We start from the raw sequence: 22,218 nt of genomic DNA, 5'->3' as shown, positions 1-22,218 counted from the left end.
CAAGATCCATTCCATCAGGCTGCAATGAGGGAGGAACAGAAGAGAAACAGGGCCACCATCAGCTCTGCCTTGAAGCCAGCTCCATCAGGTTCCTCCATCTATCGACTCTCGTCAGGCTGCACTGCAGCCATTCCATGAAGCTACAGTAGACGGAAGAAGATCAGGGAAGCAGGGCCACTCCATCAGCTCCATTGGAAGACCAGTACTGTTGGCTACTCCTCTCTTTAAATTGCTTTCCATTCCAGCTGGTGGTCATCAAGAACTTTATAGATAAGAACTTGTGACTGAGGCTGCATTTCTTCCTCTTCCTCCCAATGCTTTTTTCTTTTGTCCTGGCTGAGGGAAGGGACCCTCTTGGTTTTTACTGGTTCACAGGCCACTCTGGGAGCCTATTTTGGCTGAAGAGCGAAGTAAACGTCCTTTAAACCAACAAAGAAAGAGCCCTACTGGTTCAGACCAAAGACCTCTCCGGTTCAACATCCTGTTTCCTAATGGCCATGCTGGCTGGGAGATTCTGGGAGTTGTAGTCCAACACATCTGGAGGGTACCAGGATAGGGAAGGCTGAACTCGTTGAAGTAAATAACTAATAAATAAAATAATGAAATGAATGGCGTATTCAATAAAGGCGTATTCAAGTGATCCATAAAACAATACATATAATGAATGGGTTTTGCATTCTCTTTGAGTGGGTTCCATTGCAAGGCTCATGCATACTCCTGCACGTCCATAGCGAAACTGCAAGAGTTACACAAAGGGATGGTTCCTGGGCCCACCCTGTCCTTTACTTTATTATCCTTCCCCTTGTGCAGCCAGACCTGCACACGCAGCCTGTGGCTTCTGCCCTCTGCTTCTTAGCAACTGCAGAGGCTTTGGCAAAGCTGGGCTCTGGCTGTGGAACTTGCATCTTTAGCACCACAGCATCCTCGAACATCCAGCTGGCCAGGACTGCAGTGACCGGGGCCAGGCAGACAGCTGTCGGTTCCTCCACGGGTCAGCTGTCTCCTCATGGGGATCATTTCCTCTCTGTGGCTCTACAAACACTTTAGGCTGGTAATACATGAGAGGGAGAACGTCACTTCACACAGTGCAGCCCCTGCTTCTTTCCGCAGCACGGGAAAACCCGAACCAGTTCCTCCCAAGCTTCCCAGGAAGTAGGTGTGGGGGCTGCCCCTTCTATTTGTGCAAGGGGTGGGGGTAATGGAGGGCATAGAGAGAGGCCTGACAAATGTGGAAGCTTAACCTGACACGGGGAGGTGTGTGTATACCCAGACAGACTTCCCAAGTAAGGTTTCAGAATGGCTTTCTCCAAAGAAAAGCGGGGGGTGGAGGTAGCTGAGCTCATAGTCTGACCCAAGCAGTGATGTGAGCCCCTGGATGTCATCTGCCTCTACCAAAGACTTCCTTGCCAACATTTTGGTCCAGTCACTTAATACCCAAGTATGCATCTTGTTCTTCTAATGCACCCTCCCACAACCAGGTGCCTTCCAGATGTCTTGGACTCAAACTCCCATCACCCCAATGGCTGTGCTGGCAGGGGATGCTGGCAGCTGTAGTCCAACAAGGCTGGGCACTCAACACTTATTTACACCATTTTAACTACAATGTTCAAACTTACCAATTTATTATGGATACTGTTGGACTGGGGCAGGGAAGGAATTGGGAAAAATGGTGTTACAAGTCCTGACTTCAGCATTTTGATGCCTACAAGACTCTGTGTTTGCCATTGGGGCTTGGCTGTTTCACCTACTTTGCCACACACACACACACACACAGCCTTAGCAGCCTTGCTAAGGGAGCTGCTGCTCCGTGCGTGTGAAGGTGTTTGTGCTGCCTCCAGGACAGCTTAGGGAATCTGCTCAGGACATCTGCCTCTCTTGGTGCTCAGCTGCCAAGACATGGCCAGGAGGGGAGATTCCAGGAGGATGAGGGGGCTGCTTGAAGGCATTCTGCTGCTTGAGGGTGGGCTACTTGAAGTGCCTTGTTAGGTTGTTTTCTTTCCCCTTTTTTGCTGTGAGTTCGATGTGAATGAGCTATCTTATTGTTAAGTCTCTTAACATGCACTGTGCAGTGAATTGTTAAATGTGAGTATATGATGTTGCTGAGAAATCATGGAGGACGGGTGAAGTGCCAGATGACTGGAGGAGGGCTAATGTCGTCCCTGTCTTCAAAAAGGAGAAAACTGGGAACTACAGACCAGCCAGTCCGACATCAAGCCCTGGGAAAATTCTGGGAGAGATTATAAAGCGATCACTCTCTAAACACCTTGAAAACAATGCAGTGATTACTCAAAACCAACATGGATTTGTCAAGAACAAATCCTGCCAGATGAATCTGATCTCATTTTTGGATCAGGTAACCTCCCTTGTGGACTGTGGGACTGCTCACATACCTCACTTCAGCAAAGCTTTCGACAAAGTGCCCCATGATATCTTTATTAGCAAACTAGCTCAAAGTGGGCTAGATGAAGCAACTATCAGGTGGATCCACAGTTGGCTACAGAATTGGACTCAAAGAGTGCTTATCAGTGGGATCTTCTCAAACTGGGGAGAGTTAACGAGTGGGGTACCGCAGGGCTCAGTCCTGGGCCCAGTGCTCTTCAACATTTTTATTAATGGCTTGGATGTGGAAGCGCAAGGAATGCTTATCACATTTGCAGAGGACACAAAATTGGGTGGGATAGCTAATACCCTGGAAGACAGAAACAAAATTCAAAGGGATCTTGATAGGCTGGAGCGCTGGGCAGAAAACAACAGAATGACATTTAATAGGGATAAATGCCAAGTTCTGCACCTAGGAAGAAGAAACCAAAGGCACAGTTACAAGATGGGGGATACCTGGCTCAACAAGACTACAAGCGAGAAGGATCTTGGAATTGTGGTAGATCACAAGCTGAACAATGTGATGTGGCTGTAAAAAAGGCAACTGCTATTTTGGGCTGCATTAATAGAAGCATAGCTTCCAAATCCCGGGAAGTACTAGTTCCCCTCTACTCAGCACTGGTTAGGCCTCATCTGGAGTACTGTGTCCAGTTCTGGGCACTGCACTTTAAGAAGGATGCAGACCAGCTGGAGAGGATTCAGAGGAGGGCAACAAAGATGATCAGGGGACTGGAAACAAAGCCCTGTGAAGAGAGACTGAAAGAACTGGGCATGTTTAACCTTGAGAAGAGAAGACTGAGGGGAGACATGATAGTGCTCTTCAAGGACTTGAAAGGTTGTCCCAGAGAGGAAGGCCAGGACCCCTTTTTGATCATCCCAGAGTGCAGGACACGGAATCATGGGCTCAAGTGACAGGAAGCCAGATTCCGGCTGAACATCAGGAAAACCTTCCTGACTGTTACAGCAATACGGCAATAGAACCAATTGTAAAGGGAGGTGGTGGGCTCTCCCACACTGGAGGCATTCAAGATGAGGCTGGACAGCCATCTGTCAGGGATGCTTTGACTTAGATTCCTGCACTGAGCAGGGGGTTGGACTAGATGATCTCACAGACACCTTCCAACCCTACTATTCTATGATTCTACTGGAGACCATTAACTGGCCTACTGGTATGTCTTGGGCTTATTTAAATTTCTACATGTTTTGAACTGTGAATTGAGTTAATTTTCTAATGTAGTATAATTATGGCAATTGTACTGATTTGTTTTGTGAACCACTTTGAGCACAACGTATTGTGGAAAATGCAGTATACAACTAAATTGACTATTTGTTTATATATTATTACATTTATACCCTTTTTTCCTCCTTAAGGAGCCCATGGCCGCTTACACAGTCCTCCTCCTCTCCATTTTATCCTCACAACAACCCTGTGAGGTAGGTTGGGCTGAGAGTCAGTGACTGGCACAAAGTAGGGATGGACTCATCTGTGCCTGGCTTTGTCAGGTGCTCGCCAAGCTGCTGCCACCGCCGCCCACCCCGGCTTGCAGCACTGCGTGACTTTCGTCGCGGTCAAGTGCAAGCCCGCCGCCGCTGCGGGGCCGCCCACCCTCCTAGCAAGCTGCTATTGTGTGCAATAATGGTGACTTGGGCACTTTTGATAGGTAACTGTAGCATGCTTGGCGGCCATAAAGGGCCCATTTGCACAACCAGTTACGCAACATTACCTACCCAGAAGCACCCAACCCACCAATGGTGAACACAATGGCAACTCACTAGGAGGACAGGGTAGCTGCCGGGTGCTCGCCGAGTGGGTCTGTGAGCGCCCCGCAGTTCGGTGAGTGGGGTCTGGGAAGGCAGACGAGGGGGAGTCTGTCGGACTACATACACCCCCGCGGACTCTCACGACATCCCTAGCCCAAAGTCACCCAGTGAGTTTCACGGCCGAGTGGGGACTAGAACCTGAATCACCCCAGTCCAGCACTCTAACCACTACACCACACTGGCTTTTGTGATTATTATGACTACTATGTGACTAACCATTCTTGCTTTAACATTCATCAACAAGACTTAAGATGGACAGTTCGTTATTTTGAACTCTCTCTCTCACACACACTAATAGGCAGTGTTAAACAATGAGGATTTAGGAAGTGTTTAGTATGCAATTCATTGCATTTAACTGAATCTGTCATCCTGCCCATTGATTTTTATTTTATTTTTGCCATATCCCAGCATTATCTGCCTGGCTGTGAAAGTAGGGAGGGGTTGTCAGCTGGAAATAAAGGCCCACCTGTTTAAGTTAAGAACCCCGAATACTAGGCTCAACATGCCTAGTACAAAAGTAATTGAAATGTTATGACCCTAAAATGTTCATCATGTAATCTAAAAACATGGATTTTTCCATGGCCACCGTGGCCACCTCCTCCTCCTCCTCCTCCTCATTTTTCTTTGATGGGAGAGGGGGAAGTCAAATACACCAAGAAGTCTTTGCTCTCAGCCCTCTGCAGCTCTTCAAACTATCCCCCTCTCCCTAGAAATGGAATTAAACCCAGGAATCCTTCCTTGCTTTCTCCCCTTCCCTTTGCTCCTCTCCCTCCCCACCCCAAATCTGTTGCCACGATCATTGTACCATGCCCACACTCCTCCCCTTTACAGAAAACAGCTCTTCTGCAATATGTGCCATATTGGCAGAATGGCTAATTATCGAGGCAGGAGGCAATTCACTACAAGGAAGCACATTTGTAAAAACTATGGGGGTGGGGAGGGAGGGGGCTGGGAGACGGTTCATGTTTCGTTCCCTTAGTCATTCCACAGTAAGATGTCAAGGGCCTTTTGCAGGGCTTGTGCAAGAGAACTGCCTACCTCATCCCTGCCCCATCCTGGGTTTGGCAGAGCACAGGGTTCCATTTGAGTCTTGGATGTGCCCGTTGAGCCCATTTAATCCACTCAAGCTATATAGTAACCATGTTGATCCCCACTAGCCCACACGGCATGTCCGGGGAAATCACACGGCAAACACTGCTGCAGCGATCCAGGCACGGGAAAGAGACATGACCCACCCACTCCTCCCCTGCTTTGCAGGACTGAAATCTCTCTTTTACTTTAGAACTGCCCCTCTTGCACACCACACTGTGTCCTAGAATGCCAAATCCACTGTGAGAGAAATGCTCTCATGCAGACCTGCCATTGGGGGAGTTCACAGAAGCACACTCATCACCCAGTGGCTGGATGGGGCATCCTGGGACAACCATCCAGCAATCATGCGCCAGAGGCAACGGAGCATTCCTGTCACCTAGCACTGCCTCAAACGTAACACTTCTGACCAAGACCACTGACATCAGACTTCCCCAACCTGGTGCCCCCCAGATGTCTTGGACTGCAACTCCCATCATTCCCAGCCCACTGGGCCACTGGCCATGCAGGCTGGGGATCATGGGGGCTGTAGTCCAAGACATCTGGGGTGCGCCAGGTTAAGGAAGGCTGGTTTACATGGACAGCTAATTCTGAATGCTAACACAGAAGAGAACTTTAGCACACTTTGGCATCTGGAGAAATGTGGAAAAGCAGCCAAGGTGCGGTAAGGTTCTTTGCCCCCCTGGGCAAGGTGATACACATGAACCAGCTCGCCAATTATGCACCATAAAGGTCAACTGTATTCACCCTTAACTGGCACTTTCTTGTTTCTTCTAAGGCAAGCTACAGTCCAAACATATGTACCGGGAAGTAAGACTTGCTGAACTCAAAGGGGCTGAGTAAATCTGGCACTGTGGATAGAGCATTTCCTTTGGGCTGGCCACCACGGCACAGTGACTTGCATGCAGAAGGAGGCAGGATCATTCCCTGGCATCTTCCACGAAAAGCATCCGGGAGCAAGCAGTGGGAAGGACCCTGAACTGCCCCAAACTTTGCAGACCTCTGTCACTTGGAGTAGGCACTACTGGGCTAGATGGGCCAACGGTCTGATCTGGTACAAGTCGTGGGCTCAAAATCCCTGCTTAGCCATGAAGCTGGTCACCATCTCTTAGGCTAACCCACCTCGCAGGGATAACCCCCGGGGTGCCTTGGATGGAGATGTCAGGCGTTGCCTGGTTAAACCTAGGAGCCCTGTGGATCATCCATTAATGTCATTTCATTTCATTTATTCATTTCATTTCTATACCACCCAATACAGCCAGAACTCCCTGGGCAATTCACAAAAATTACAACCCCCAAACACAGTATAATGAAAGCATAATATCACATCCTTAACATACAAAATTTAAAAACAATTTAAAACAGCTGAAAACAATTAACAATAAACTACCAGGACCTGATAAAACAACTGACATAAAAAGCCCCATCACATGCCTGGGAGGAGAGGACAGTCTGAACCTGGTGCCGAAAAGATGACATTGGAGCTAGCTGGACCTCAGTGGGGAGAGCATTCCACAATCGGGGGCTACGACCAAGAAGGCCCTCTTGGTGACAGCCTGGCCCCTAACTGCTGGAGCTGCTGATGGGTGGAGGACATGACAGGAAGTTCCAGGCATTGCATTCACAGCACAGCCCACAATACTCCTTGCCTGGAAAGCCAGGTGACACCAAAGGGCCACTCCGGTGCTACAGGTGGATATCAATGTGTGTGCCTCCAGTCTAGGCAGCTAGCCTATGAAGGGGACTACCAGGTCCTCACCCTGTGCCATAAGACCGCTGGCCTTAAACATGTCTGACGCCCACTTTTGGCCTTCAGCAGGACCATCTCCTGACACAAGGCTGGGGTTATCGATACAATGAGCAATGATATCAATGGTTAGGATCTGGCTGCATTTCAGGAAGGAAGCCACAGCCCTTTGGCTTCCACTAAACGTTTTGGCACGGGCCACCATCTGGCACAGGAAGCCAGGCAGCATGGACCAGCCTATCTGTCCAAGAGATGTCTGCTTCTGTCTGGTGCCAGGTGGACGGGCTTGTGGCTAACCTCAGCAATCGGATGGCCAGCCTATGCTCTCCTCTCCTGTCCTTTCGACATGCTCTTATCCTTCCTTTGGCCAGAGGCTCCCCTGGCTGGCAAGCAAGCAAGCAAGCAAGCAAACAAATTGCAATGGCAGCAGCAGCCCAGCCGTCCAATAAGATTAGTCCCCATTTAGCCCAGCTGCTAACACATATCAATTAGGCCATGATTTATAGGAGTGTCAGCAGATAATTACATTGAGCTGCAAGCAGAGAGATCGAGCCAACAGCCGAGAGGACTGAATGGGCAGGCTACTCAGACAGCAAGGGAGAGAGAAAGGGAATTCTTCCCCTTAACGGGGTGGCTAGCTGAGTTTTCGATGGGAGCTGCCCAAAATGAGGAACTTGAGGCAGGTGGTGATAGCTCCGCCGGGAGTTGTAGGGAGAGCACGATCCCATTTTCAGGCTTCATTCTTAATGCAGAGCTCTTGTCAAGGATATCTCTGCAAGTTGTTAAGGTGGGCTGTTGCTTTGCTTTTCCTTCCCTGAACAATGGGAGGTTCGAGGCAAACATCTTGTGTTACAGATTGGCTCCTCTTGCAGCAAAAAGGGTGCGCTGGAGATTTGCAATGTAGAAGGAATTGTGGCAAAGAAGCTGAACTACAAACCAGGAAACTGCCAGGTAGAATCTCAACCCTGCCATGGACTCACTAGGTGGTCTTGGACAAGCCCTTCTCCGTGAGCCCCTGCCAAAGGAAGTGAGGCGGGTGGCTACTAGGAGGGGGGCTTTTTCTGCTGTGGCACCCCGGGTCTGGAATGAGCTCCCTAGTGAGGTTTGCCTGGCCTCTACATTGTATTCCTTTCAGTGCCAGGTGAAGACCTTTTTATTTTCCCAGGCATTTTAGCATTTAAGCTTTCTAAATTTTTGTCTTTGCTGTTTTAAATCTGTATTTTAAATTCCTGCACTGCTGCTAGGTTTTATTGTGGTTGTATTGTTATATTGTGGTTTTAATGTTCTATATATTTTAAATTGTTTTATTGTGTGTTGTTTGTTTTTAATTTTTGTGAACCGCCCAGAGAGCTTCGGCTATTGGGCGGTATAGAAATGAAATAAATAAATAAGCCCCTCTCTCTCAGCCACAGCTTCCCCCCACCCCAACTCCAATATGGGGCTAATAATAATGACCCACCTTCTAAGAATCTTGACCCTTGCTTGCAGATAATAAAAGCAATATCGGCTTTTCCTCCACATCAATGCGGACTAGAAACTCACTTTTTTAAAAAAGGAGCACAGGGTTCCATATGAACTGCTGGAGCCTGCATCAGCGATTATAGCAGAATCTTCTTGGTGTGATAAATAAGTAAATTAATATTTAGAACTGGGACATAAATGTGCTTAAGACTGGTGTGTGGGATGCCCCAGCCAACTGAAGTGTGAATGTTTGGTCACCATGATCAGACACAAGAAACATGCTGATTCCTAGGCCGCCGGTGTACTTTCCAGGGCAGGAACAAGCAGCATCCAGGCTTCTCTTCAAGTTTTGCTATGGAGCGTCTGCTTCTCCTGTTGGGGTTGAGATACAGAAGTCCCCAACGCCTGGGGACAACTGCCACCTCTCTCCGAAAGGGGAAATGCAGAATTACATCATTAATGCTATGGGGAAGCAGGGAAACAGGAAGCGGGAGATGCTTGCATTTCCTGTTTTCTCCTGCACCTCAGAGTGCCGGAAACCACCCTTGAATTTGTTTGCGCTTCAGCATCCTTTGGTGCAGCCCCCCCACCCCCGGCCTGCAGTCAGCCGTCTTAGCAGGCTGAAACTTGGTGGGCGGCACCCTCTCCAGCCACTTGGAAACACTCACTTCAGAGAGGGCAGCACCGATGGATCAGGGTCAGGGTCTGTTTTGATCGGTCCATCCTCACCAAGGCGTTTGTTTCCCTACTTGTAAATTCGCTTGTCTTAGGCAAAAATCTCTGTTTGGTCAGCGCCTGAGGCAGAGGTGAGGAAGTGCAGGCCCAGGGGGCAAATCTGGCCCTCTGGGGTTCCCCAGAAGGCCACGCCCCTTCCCTGGCCCCACCCCCTTTCCCCTGACCACTGAACGTTGGGTGGTTTCCTGGCTTTTGCACCATTTTCCCCGCACTCTAAAAGGTTGAAATGCCTCTCCTAAGGCTTAGTTCTGGGCAGTAAGAGCTTTAAGCTAAAATATATCTGGTATTTTTGGTATTTTGGCCCTGCCCCTTTTGCATTAGGCCCCACCCACCGGCAGAATGCGGCCCCCGAGAGCTTCTCCGAAATGGAATTTGGCCCTTGGACTGAAAGAGGCTCTGCACCCTTGGCCTCAGGCCTGGTTACATTTTTCCACTGGTGCTTTATCGTCCTTATTGTACGCCACCCTGATTGTTTGGCTGGCCTTCAAAATGGTTTAAACAACTGAATAGTTCTCACTGACTGAGGTGGTAAAACTGTACCAGGGGCTGTAACATGACACGTGAATTAACTCTCCGCTGCACAGCGATACTCTGTCCATAGAAAACTAGCACCTCAGGACGAAGAGGTCGCCATCCAGCCTAGCTTTCTTACCGACAGGCTAGCTCCATGTGGAGGGAGTGTTTTTCCTCAGGGGAGTGCGCCATCTTGCGAGCCCCTCAGCTGCAGCCAGTGAGAGCTGCTCCCTCAGATATTCACTGAGTGACACACGTTAGGAATGAAACCCGCCGTGGGGCTCTTCACACTTTACGAGGCAGCCCAGATACACTGGTGTTCACCACAGTAAAGAGGGACAAATATGAAGAGGAGGTAGCACATGAATCAGGGAGTTGCAGCCAATCACGGTCCCTGACATTGGTTGTTTGGGGACATGTGTCTCCCCTTCACACAGTGGCCATGTTTGGATTATCAGTCCTAGCTTTAAAAGCCAGGATACACACAAGCTTCATGCACCCGGCTGCGGCTCTTTTTTCTGCCAGCTTTGGTCCCCCCTTTGCACAAGCAAGTGAACAAGCCTGAAAGCTGCAGTTAATCATAGCTTCCCATTACTTCTGAAGTGGACACTATAGTTAATGCTTCTGAACAAGCCAGGATTTGGAAGCCAGCTTTAAACTACACCTTCATATCCTGGCTTGTTTGGAAGCGATTAACTATCGTCTCCCAGTTTGGACACAACAGGAAACTACAGCTAACTACTAAACCAGGATTTGATTCTCTGAACATGCTTACTGTGTCAAATACCAGTATACCCTCGGTGCTTCATAAAGCATGAAATGCCTCAATAGAAATCAAGGTATAGTATCATTGACTACTACGTATTATACACAACCATATGTAACAAAATCCGAATGCTTTTTAAAAAATTGAGCAGAGTGGTGATGAGAGATGGGGTGGGGTGAAGTGGGGGTGCTTAATCGGTCCCCCAGCACCACTGCAGGTAAAGCCCCAAAAGACAATTTCTCTCTTCTCCTTTTGTTAGCTGTCTCCCAAAAGCTGGAGACGACAGACAGCCAATAAACACTCATCCCACATTGAATCATGCCTTTTATCACATTCCCTTTCAGCAGGATCCTCGATATAATGATACACCTGTCCACCTAAGCCAGGGCTACGCAACTCGATGCCCTCCAGATGTTTTGTACTGCAACTGCCATAATCCCTGAACATTGGCCATGCTGGCTGGGGGCTAGTGGGAGTTGTAGTCAAAACATCTGGAGTACACACTGGGTAAGGCTTCGCAGGTGACAATTGCCACAGGGCGGCTCCATTAACCTTATCCCATGCATTGACATCTAGTACACGTCACTGATCAAAAGCAGGCAGTACATGAACATCTCTGCTAGAATCACAAAAAAATCCAGGTCTGGGAAGGAGCTTGGTGGGAAAACTCTCACAGAATCATTAGAGGTGGAAGAGATCCACCACACGCCAGCTTTGCTCTGCCTCCAGTCAAATCGACTTAATTCACAGCCTGTTACAAGCAGAGAGACGAACTTAACAAGAAACACTATGCCAACGTGCCCTGCGAACCAGACAACTTAAACAAGGAAGCCAAGTCCCATGATACACGGAAGGTCAACTGCCTCTCTCTAAAGTCACTGGCTAATCTTTGTAAAGTCACCAGCCAATCGGCCCAGAGAGAAATGGGATCCCTAACCCTAAATACGGCCCTCAGACAAACCCTAACCATGAAGCAAAACCCACTCATCCAAGAAAAACACCCTTTCATTATCAGAAACATCATTTTCAAAGAATCTCAGCTGGAACAATAACCATTTTCATCCTATTTTAGGTAGAGGTGGGCAGATGGAGAACAATGCCAGCCTGGCTCCTTGGATCCAGAGCAACAGCAGGATACAGCAGTCACAGCAGCAGCAGCAGCAGGAGAAAGGAGTGCAATTCTGGGGGGACACATAGATGATCAAGCGCTAATGAACATTATTTCTAGCTAGCAAGAGGCGTAAGGGAATGCTATGCCAGTGGTCCTGAGAGAAGAGCTCAGCCTCACAACAAATCAATGCTCCGTTGTCTCTCTCCATACTGCTCAGCAGTACTTGTTCATCTATACCAGTCTCTCCCAACCTGGTTCCCTCCAGATGTTTTGGGCTACAACTCCCATGGCTGGGGATGATGGGAGTTAAAGTCCAAAACAGCTGGAGGGCACCAGATTGAGGGGCAACTGACTGATGCCTTCTCGGCAGAATAAAGCAAGGGGTGGCAAAGCACAGCTGACACAACTATGGGTGTGCGACCTTACACACAGACACACGCCCACACTCCCCTTTAAAAAAAATAAATACGGGAAGCTGTATTTGACTTAGTACACATCTGTCAAAGGGGATGGCAAGCAGGAAAGACAGAGAGCATTTTTTAAAGGATATGCATGAATCAAAACAACGATAACTGTTGAAATAATGCATGAAATAAAACAACCCCCAAGACCAAGGAAAACAGCAAGAACAGAGAGCAAGTTAAGAGGGGCGAGGAATTCCACCGCAGCCCGGAGCCTGCAGTTCAGAACAGTCCTCCGAAGTGCTTCTATGCATTGGCAACAGAAAGACCCTTACACTCTCGGAGAAGGTGTCCATGTCCGGAGCCCATCCCCAGCAATCCGGCCGGTCTGGCGGATTCCCCGAAAGTGCTGAGGCGGTGAAGGAGAGGCAGGCTCAGCCTGCCAGCCACTGCAAGAGGGCTCGTCCTGCCCACTTCCTCCAATCTCCAGCCGGAATCTCTCCTGTCTGCACGGCAGTTCCCACTCAGATAGCGGCCGCCTCGGCTGGCGATGATGCGCGCGCGGAACGAAGGCACTGGGCGAGGGAGGCAGGGCAGGCAGGGGCCAGGGAGCACAGCCAAGGGAGCCCCTCGCCCGCCCGCCCGGACTCCGCGGGGAGCGCCCCTCAGCCTCCCTCTGGCTTTTCCGCTAGGGAGCGTCTCCTCCTCCTGAGGTGGGGCACAATCCCCTCTGAACGGGTTTTCCTGCACAAGCCCCGCTGAAATGCACGAGCACTGCTCCAGAACACGGCTTCCCCTGCCCCTGCCCCCTTCAAGTACGAGCCTGCATTTCGGGGGCCAGCTGGCGACAGGGTTGAAACCTCCTTGCTGCTTCTCCCGCTCTAAATTCACCCCTGAAAACGCTTTTCTTAAAAAAGAGAAAAATAAAACTTCGAAAGTAGCATCAATGCTCTCTCTTACATGAATAAGCACGTCGTGCGCAGGTTGCTCTTCTGACTGAGGCGTGCAGAGTTATGGGCTTGGTACGTCAATATCTGGGCTCCTACGGCGATCGCATAACCTCATGGTGCAACCTTGGAAGTAATTCTACAGAACGTTCTCCTCACCTCTACGGAGCTCTGTTATGCACTTGCAGCACAGAGGCGGGGGCGGGGTTTCCTGTCTGGCCACTTGAAGTCAGTTCATCACCCACTCCTTGCATCCTCCTCCAAGCAGTTATTTGAATTACTTCTTCACACAGTCAACCTATGGAACTCACTGGCACTGGAGCTCATGATGGGCACTAGCGTCAATGGCTTTGCAACAGAAAGACTAGCAATTTCATGGAGCTGAGGCCCCATCAGTCACAAGAAATAAGGATGACCCTGCCCCCACAGAATTACACATGGTCCAGAGAAAGTGGGTAGGGGGAAATATCTGTTGTTCCCCCCACCCCGCCCCCTGATCAGCCAACGAAACAGACTGGCCAAGTGGTGCAGCGAGGGCTGGACCTTGGATGCAGATTCCAGGGCGTCGCAGCCCAGGGGTCTCCCAAAATGGCCACCCCAAGGTGATGCGGACAGCGGAAGCAAACTCCATTTTATTCCTGCACTCATGGCAGTGCTATGATTTAAGCGACTTTAAAATGCAAACCTACACATGCGCAGGAGTTTGTTTGTTTTTCATTTTTAAATCAGGATAGGCAAACAGTTTTGCTTTTATTATTCTAACAGATCAAGGAATGTAGAAGCAATCGTAAAGCATGGGATGGTGGTTGGGTGTGTGTGTGAAGTAAAACGTTAGTTGTGTGCTTCACAGCTGAAGTAATATGCCATCTACAAGGGGCTCCCATGAGATCATTCAGTCCTGGGTCTAAAATGGCCTAGCTGGGTCACTGCGTTGGCAACCAGCTTCTAGACAAACCAAGAAAACCACTTCTTCATTCAATGCCTAGTTAATAACATGCGACATTTATATAGCACTTTAGGGGCACAATCCTATGCATGTTTAGACAGAGAAAAGTCCTACAACTTCCAGTATGCCCCAGCCAGCATATCTGGCTGGGCCATGCTGGGAGCTGTAGGACTTTGTCTAAAGTCTTTGTCTTTGTCTAGGATTGCTCTCTAAATTGTTACGTCCTCGTCACATATGTTCTCTCAGTAATACAACACACTTGCGAGGTGGGCAAGTATTATGCTACAGACGGATGTCAGAGAATCCACAATGGATTCAAATGACTTTGGACTTCTATGAATCCAACCTGTGGATTCCACGGCGGACCAGTATTTTCCGAGTCATGAGGATCCCCATCTCCGGCGAGATAGGCTGGTCTTATTCTCGGTTAAGCAGAACTCTGTTTCTTTTTTAAACTAGTAATTATTTTAACATGGTTTTTATTCTTTTATTCTATCTGCTGTTCACTGCTCCAAAATTTTGGATGTGGAGCGGTATACAAATATTGTAAGTAAGTAAGTAAGTAAGTAAATAAATAAATAAATAAAATATCCTACATCCCAGCCTTCCTCAACCTTGTGCCCCCTGATGCATTGGACTACAACTCCCATCATCCGCAGCCAGCATGGCCAATAGCAAGCTAATTCTCCAATGAGTGTTGATCCTTATGCAGCCAAACAACACCACCCACACAACACAAAGGTTTACCGAAGTGCACAAAATCTTTTCCAGGGAGAGGGAATCCTAAGGGCAGGACAGCCTGAAAACAGCCAGATGTCGACTGACTGAAGAGGGGGAGATGGAGCAGAGTTTCCTGGGAGCGGGGCATGGTTGGCCTGCACACCATACTGGTACCCTTGACTACATAAGAAGCCCCTGATTGTGACATTTTGTTGCAGCTCCCATATCGCTATATTGCAGATGGGGGGGGGGGGCGTTGAGGCTGAGAAGGAGTGGCTTAGTTCCACCAATGCCTACGGATAAATGGAACCTCAGAGGTGGAATATCTCTGAACAGCAGGGCAGGGCCAAGCAACAGCAGAAGGCTTTTGCCTTCATACTCTGCCTCTTAACTTCCAGGCACGACTGGCTGACCCCTGTCAGGGGCAAAGTGCTGGGCAGGAGATGGGCCTTTGCTCTGGCCCAGCCTGGCAAAGTATATGTTCTTAAAAGCCACTTACGTCAACCCCTTTGGCTGTGCTGGATGTTTCTTCCAAGAGAAGACAGCAACAAATCCCAAAGCCATCGAGCGTATGGTGTGGCAAGGCCCACCCCAATCTGCTGCCCTCCAGATATGTTGGACCACAACTCCCATCATCCTCAGCCAGCCTCAGCAAGTGCCAAACTCATCAGGGCTAAATTACATGCCACATTAAATACGTAGCATGCAGCTGAGCCTTGCTCTTTTATTTACTTCTGTGTAAGTGTGCAGGTCTCAGATCTGGATTGGGACTACTGTGCATGGGTAGGAGAGATTTCAACCTTCCTTTCTACCCAGCCACTTTTTTTCTTTAAATTCCCCCTCCCCACACAGGCTAAAAAAAGGTGGGGAGCCCTCCATTGGCATCAATTAACCAAATTCCCCGTTGACAATGCTGCCAGGTTAAAACTTGGGTAACAGGGAGTGGGTCGAAGCTCTTCACGGTCCTGACAGGCACAGAGAAGGGCAAGAAGAGGTGTCAGGCACTGATCCCCACACTACACACACACACACACACACACACACCTTTGATGTCTAAGTTTTTATCAGGCATTATCCCCATTCATGGTCAAATATAACTGTGGTCATGAGGGATAGAAACTTCTTTTTGAAAAACTAAACTACACTAAAGCTGAGATGCGGAGCACGCTGACAGCAGTGCCCTACAGCCATTTGTGTGTGTGCATGCTGCGCAATTCACACGATCGCAGAATAAATTCAGACTGACAAAACCCATAGCGAGGTGTGATCTCTGTATCACACGCAACAGATGGTGGGACACATTTTCCAAGGTGGCTAGGAAACCATTTTTTTTGAAGCGAAGGCCTCCAAAGTTCTCCTGCGAAGCAAGCCAATCAGCAACACACCCCAGGGTAGCAGGAGCACTAGCCCGGTTGTGGACACACACACAGGTTGCTTGGGGCAGGAAAGCAAGCGCAGTCCTATCCGAGACGTTTGCCAGGGCCAGTGTCACCTAGATTCCCCATAGGGGCACACATGATGCCTTTTCATCCTGTAATGTGCCTTTCTGAGGCAGGCGCCTTTTGAATATTGTGGATACGACATGCATAGGGACTAGGAAGCGGCCTTCTCCTGAGTCAGGCCCTTGGTCCATCTAGCCCAGCATTGCCAGCACTGACGGGCAGCAGCAGCAGTCCCGGGTTTCAGGCAGGATTCCTTCCCAGCCCTACTTGGAGATGCTGCCGGGGACTGAAGCGGGGACCTCTTGCATGCAGAGCAGGGGCCCTGCTACTGAGCTATGGTCCTTCCCCAAAGTGGGGTCCAGCGAGTGAAAGATGCCAGCGACATGGCTATGCAATTCAAGTGATCTGAGGGACACGCCTTGTCCTGCCCCAGGAGCCGACAGGGTCTCTGCAGCTGTGCCTTTGTCACCTGCCGAATGCCGTTAGGGGAAACACAGCAGCTGGACTCCGCTCCTAGATATGTATCCGAACGTGTGTGTGTGTGTGTGTGTGTAATAATCAGGAGGCTGAAAGGCAGAACAGCAGGTCAGGACCACGCCATTCCCAGCAGGCCTGTGGGAAACCTGAACAGCGACCTCACCGTTGCCTCACCTTTGCTCCACCTTTCAGAGGCCAGTTCAAGGCTGATGCCTGGACTATTTTCCTCCGTGAGCCAAAGGGTGCCAATGTTCCTTGAGCGAGGCTTTGGTAAGCCTCTCCCAGGCCTCTTTTTGGCCAGCTCATGACTTTCCAGCGGGAGAAGGGATTCCCCCGAGCGAGGCTGGATGGCCCAGCTCAGAGAGCACCTCTGTGCCGCTTTGATTGCCTGCTAAGCAGGAAGCAGTCAGAGCAGCACAGCGACGCCACACGGCCTCCCTGTGTGCGCGACGCCCCTGGACGGCACAGCAGCCTCCCGAGCGACCACAGGAGACTTTGCGTCCTGGCTCGGCAGTGGAGACAGATCCGTCCACAGGCCCCATGCAACACAGCATCCAAAATGGCACCCTGCCATCCTACTTTTCACAAGGCGGTCCTCTCTTCTGGAGACCTGGCAGAGGACAGTCCTCTCTCTGAAGGTGTCCTCTGTGTGATGGCCTGTCCAGCCCAAGCTCTGGTTTAAGGTCAAGGAACTATCAGGATGAGGAGCAGGCAGGGGCCTCGCAGTAGCCCCCGGGTCAGCAGATGGGGCGGGCCCACAGGTCACCCAGTCAGCCTTCCCTACTAGCGGGAGAAGTCTTGCATTTCTATTCGAGTAATAGTTGCCAGTTCTCAGTTTGCACCTATCTATATATATAATCTGCATATGCAAAAGTCATGCAAATTGGTATCCCCTTTTGTCCTCTTACTTAGCAATGTGTAAGTGGCTATGCTACTGCCACCTGAGGTCTTTTAAACAGGAGATGCCAGCATTTGAACCTGGGACCTTCTGCATGTGGAGCAGGGGATCTAGCGTGGAAGAGGCCTTATCGATCACTGATCCCACAGTGGGGAACCACCTCCTCCTAAAAACTCACCAGAGCGGGACCGGCGGATGCCAAACCTTTTTATATGGGCTTGGGGGAAATCAGGATTAAGCCTCTAGAGACTGGGGGTGGGGGGCTTAAAATATTCATTCATTTATTCCATGTATAACCCTCTTTCCCTTAAAAAAATGCCCAACAATAAAATCCACAATAAAATCAATAAACTAATCCCCAAGCAAGTAAGCAATATCACAGTGAAATCGGATAAGAGCAGTTAAAAATGGCAGTCAGTTAAAAACATAATTAAATTAGAAAGACAGATTAAAACACAGAGCAGCAGAGCAAAACAAAAGAAATCACCCCAGAAGGCCAAACACATACTTAAATGATAAAAAAGGAGGGCACTAGACAAGTTTAATGTGAGGATTTTAATAAAGTTTTTAGGACTCTACGCTTTTAAACAGTTAAATCAGTGCAATCAACAAAGGCTTTAACTGCAATTTTATTTTATTTTATTTTAAAAGCATGCCACTTAACGAGAAAGCAGTGAGCTTTTCTGAACAGATTATCCAAAAGGTAGATTTGCTCGAGCAACAACCGTGGCACACAGATATCAGTTGATGCCTTTGAGACGTCTGTCGTTCAACACTGCTGGTCCGGTTAGCGAGCGCTTGCCTCCGTGGCGGCTGTTACCAAAGAGCCAGAGGGTTTGAAATCACCATCCCCTCGAGAGAAGATGACTACAGCGCTACTGCAGCTTCCGTCCCTGCCTAAATCAGCCGCTGTGCTTGTGGTCACAAAACAGACTGCATTCAGGGCCAATACCGGGGGAGGACCAGATGCCTTTGTCCCCAGGCACAGAAATCAGCAATATCTGTGTTGAGGCCAGGGCACATTTTCGCCCTACCCACCTTCTACTGTAACCCAGAATGCAAAATCGGTATATTCTCCCCTAGAATGCTTTGGGGGCCACTCAGGTTCTATGGGACAAAGTGAAAAGCCAGTGTGGTGTAGTGGTTAGAGTGATGGCCTGGGAATGGGGAGACCTGGGTTCTGGCTCCCCCTCTGCCATGAAACTCACAAGGTGGCTTTGGGCCAGTCACTGCCTCTCATCCTGACCTACCTCACAGGGTTGTTGTGAGGATAAAATGGGTAGGAAGATTACGTAAGCCGCCCTGGATTCCTTGCATGAGGAAATACAGTGGGATATAGATGTAATAATAATTTTTTTAAAAAATTCTCTGCTGGAACAGGGAATAACCAGCCCCTGGGAATAACAAACACTGCAATGGGGCAAGGAGAATGTAGTTTTCCTCCCATGGGAATAGGGCTGCCTTTGAAACACTGCTGCAATGAAGCCAAAACCTGTCATCTCACCACCACTACCAGCTCACACACAACGCACCAGTTCCCCTTGGGAGAGACCCCAATAAGAGCCCCCCGCCCGCCTGCCTTGGTCTCCCTGGGCAGAATGCTTCTTGCCAGCAGGAAAGGAGAGATACAACTCTTCTTCCCTACCCCAACTCCCCCACCCAGCTCAGTCATAACTCTGGTTCCCCTTTTCACCTCTCCAAAGTTTGGCTTGAGGAATTTGTCTTCTAGAAAGTTTGAAAAGGAAAAGTTCCTCTTGTACAAGCACCGAGTCATTCATTACTGACCCCTAGAGGGACGCCGTTTTTCCTCGGCATTTTCCTGGCAGACTGTATATAGCGGGGTGGTTTGCCATTGCCTTCCCCAGTCGTGACTACCTTTTCCCCAGCAAGCTGGGTACTCATTTTACCGACCTCGGAAGGATGGAGGGCTGAGTCGACCTGAGCCGGCTACCTGAAAACCAGCTTCTGCTGGGATCGAACTCAGGTCGTGGGGAGAGTTTCGGCTGCAATACTGCCACCTACCACTCTGCGCCACACGAGGCTATTCTAGACAGTTTACATAACAGTTAATTATAATAGTGATCGGTCTGTCCGTCCACACCATGGCTTCAAGACTGTGAACCCTAGATGCCTGAAACTTGGCATGTACACTAAGGGGACCCTAGGGGTGTGCACCTCGGGGTTATTTTGTTTTGAAAATACATTAATTGATTTACATTCATTTAAATGTGTCCTTATACCCGAAGCTTGCAGTAACAACTTCAGCCAGCAGGTGGGACCTCCCCAACTAGTACATCACTTTGCAGACAGTTTGAAGCCGGGGAAGCTCAGCACGCCAAGAGATGGAGTGGTATGCCTCCCCCTGCTTTGGGCCACCCCACCCCCAAGGCGCACAGAAGACAGAGCCTCAAGAGGCTCTCGGGGCAATGTTGGCAGAGGCCAGGATTAGGGGTGCCCGTGGGCAGGGCTTCCCCCAGACATCCTGGGCACAACGTGTCCAACCCTGGCCGCTGTGAAGGCTCAAAGGCTTTGCTGTGTGAATCACAGGGCTACTGCCCTCCGTGCGAAGCCAGGCCTGTCCGCTGGTGACTGATGAGGCAGTGACCAAAATAACACACATGACAGCGGGGTGCCTCCTGACCTGGCCACTCTGGAGCTGGCTTGTCCTGGGTTTGCAGCTTGCCGGGTTCCCTTGGCCTGCCGCCACATCTGTCGAGCGGTGCCCCAGGGGCAATGAAATAGCCGCACGGCCCATTAACGCGAACAAAGCGCCTCCACCCGTTGCCATCGGCGGGATCCCGGCCCTGCCAGCTCCCCAAGGCTCCAGCTCCTTTTCCTGGCATGACTGGTGTGAAGGCCGGTTGCCAGAACAGAACGGATCCCTGACAAGCGACAGCAGGGTGGCCTGACTCCTGGAGCAGCTGTGCCTTCGGGGTCCCGAGCGAACAGGGAGGGTTTTGCCAAAGGCGGCGGGGGGGGGGAGGGAACTGTGTGTGTGCGTGCGGTGGGAGGGAGCTGGATTAGGGAGAGGAGGGGGCCAGCAGGTTGACAAGCCACAGTAGTAACCTTCTCAGTGACCGCACACGATTCTCCCCCATCACACTCCTTTTGTGGAACAGAACATTTGTTCGCCATAAAAGTGGAGGGCGCGAGCCAACGGGACAGCGTAGTCACGACTGCCATTCCTAACTGCAAAGCACTTTACAGTCTTCTGCAACCCCATGAGGAGGACGGTGCCAGTTCTTTTTGCTGGACGGGGAGCGCACTCTGCAGATGCTGATGGAGGTGTGCCAACAGCGCGCCGGGCAGTTTCCAGAGGGTGAGAGGATAGGGGGGAAGAATGCCAGGGCGCACAGGAATGCCGCCCAACACACCTTCATCAGCAGGGATGCTGATGCCATCTGCCACCCCCCTCAGACTTCCCTGTCCCCTCGGAGCTTAGCTGCAATTCTCGCACAGAAGCTGGGGCGGGTGTGTGTGTGTCTGTGTGAATTTTCCCAATAACAATATATTGTTTCCTGTTGGAATGCAAAGTATCATGGGTAGCTTGGTGTTAAATGGACAATTAAGACCCATTAACGTTACAAACCTAATGCTCCTGGTGGAAATTAAAACTGCTAGAACCGGTTTGTTGATATGGAGAGAACAGCTGCCTGCACTTCTGGATTCTCCTTGGGGGCGTGGCTGCAGAGACTGTCATGATGAGTGCCTGCACTTCAGAATTGACCACTGGTAGCACATACTTAGGCTGGACTGGGGACAGCCAGGCTCTAGTTCTCACTAGGCCATGAAGCTCACTGGGGGACTTTGGGCCAGTCACTCACTCTCAGCGTATCTTACCTCGCAGGGTTGCTGTGAGGATAAAATGGAGAGGGTCATGTGCACCACCTTAGGCTCTTTGCATGAGAAGGCAGAGTATCAATGTCACACACACACACACTTATGCTCTGTGTAGACCAGCCAGGTCTAAATCCTGAGAGATAATTGTATGGATGGGAGAATTTTGGTAGGTGCTACTTTTCTCATCTTAGTATGACAGTAATGGGAGAAGCTGCGCCTGGTGAAGTCTTTCATTCTAGACAAAGGAGGGAGCCAAGCTGCCACAGGCCAATAGGGAACCTCTGAGGTCCTTATCAGGCCTGCAGATCGGAGGTTCCCCACCCCTATAGACTTGCTCTTTCAGCGCACACACTGGGTGTCCTTCTGCCCCACACGTCGTGATACCAGGGCTGTTGCTTTTTTAAAAGGAGCCAGGCCCCCTACAACTGACAAGGGATGAAAGGGCTCAGATTCAGTGCAGAAGCGGACCCAAGTGGCTCCCTCTCTTTCCATGTCTCCTGCCAAATACTCCCTTCTCGATTTAAAAAATAAATCAGCAAGGTGGGGGTGGGAGGGAGGGAGATGCTAGGACAGCGGTGGCATTCCACAGGCATGACCACACAAGGCCCTGGACTCGAGAGCTCCTGCAAACAGAGCTTTCGCTGTAACTGCATCCCCATCCACCGTTCCTCCAAGGGCGTGAAGAATTGGCACCCTTCTATGAAACAGACACCGTTCTGCGAAAGTGACACCCGTCAGCAACAGGCTCGGGAAGAGCCGGATATATGTGGCTCCACTATAAACAGCTCTCATGGGCTGTTTTATTTCTTGCCCAGCAGCGCACTGGCACTGTGGCTGCATGATGCTGGCAAATCCAAGCCATGAGCGTCGCAATTTTGCCCCGTGGTTCACTCTGTCTGCACAGCCCAAGCCAAACAGGCTGGTT

At 50.0% G+C, this 22,218-nt stretch overlaps 1 protein-coding gene across 1 annotated transcript in view; it reads right to left on the bottom strand.

The window, feature by feature from the left end:
* Positions 1–12,417, bottom strand: part of PDE2A (phosphodiesterase 2A) — a 320,770-nt gene extending 308,353 nt beyond the window's left edge. Inside the window, exon 1 of the mRNA XM_084842325.1 lies at positions 12,359–12,417. Coding sequence (XP_084698451.1) covers positions 12,359–12,379 — 21 coding nt within the window. The 5' untranslated portion in view covers positions 12,380–12,417. The remainder of the gene's footprint in view (positions 1–12,358) is intronic.
* Between the last annotated feature and the right edge of the window lie 9,801 nt (positions 12,418–22,218).

Source organism: Heloderma suspectum, chromosome 3 (assembly GCF_057233095.1).
Source record: "Heloderma suspectum isolate Gila_16-S chromosome 3, 16-S_ref, whole genome shotgun sequence".
Taxonomy (NCBI): domain Eukaryota; kingdom Metazoa; phylum Chordata; class Lepidosauria; order Squamata; family Helodermatidae; genus Heloderma; species Heloderma suspectum.
This window is presented reverse-complemented; position numbering and strand designations above follow the sequence as displayed.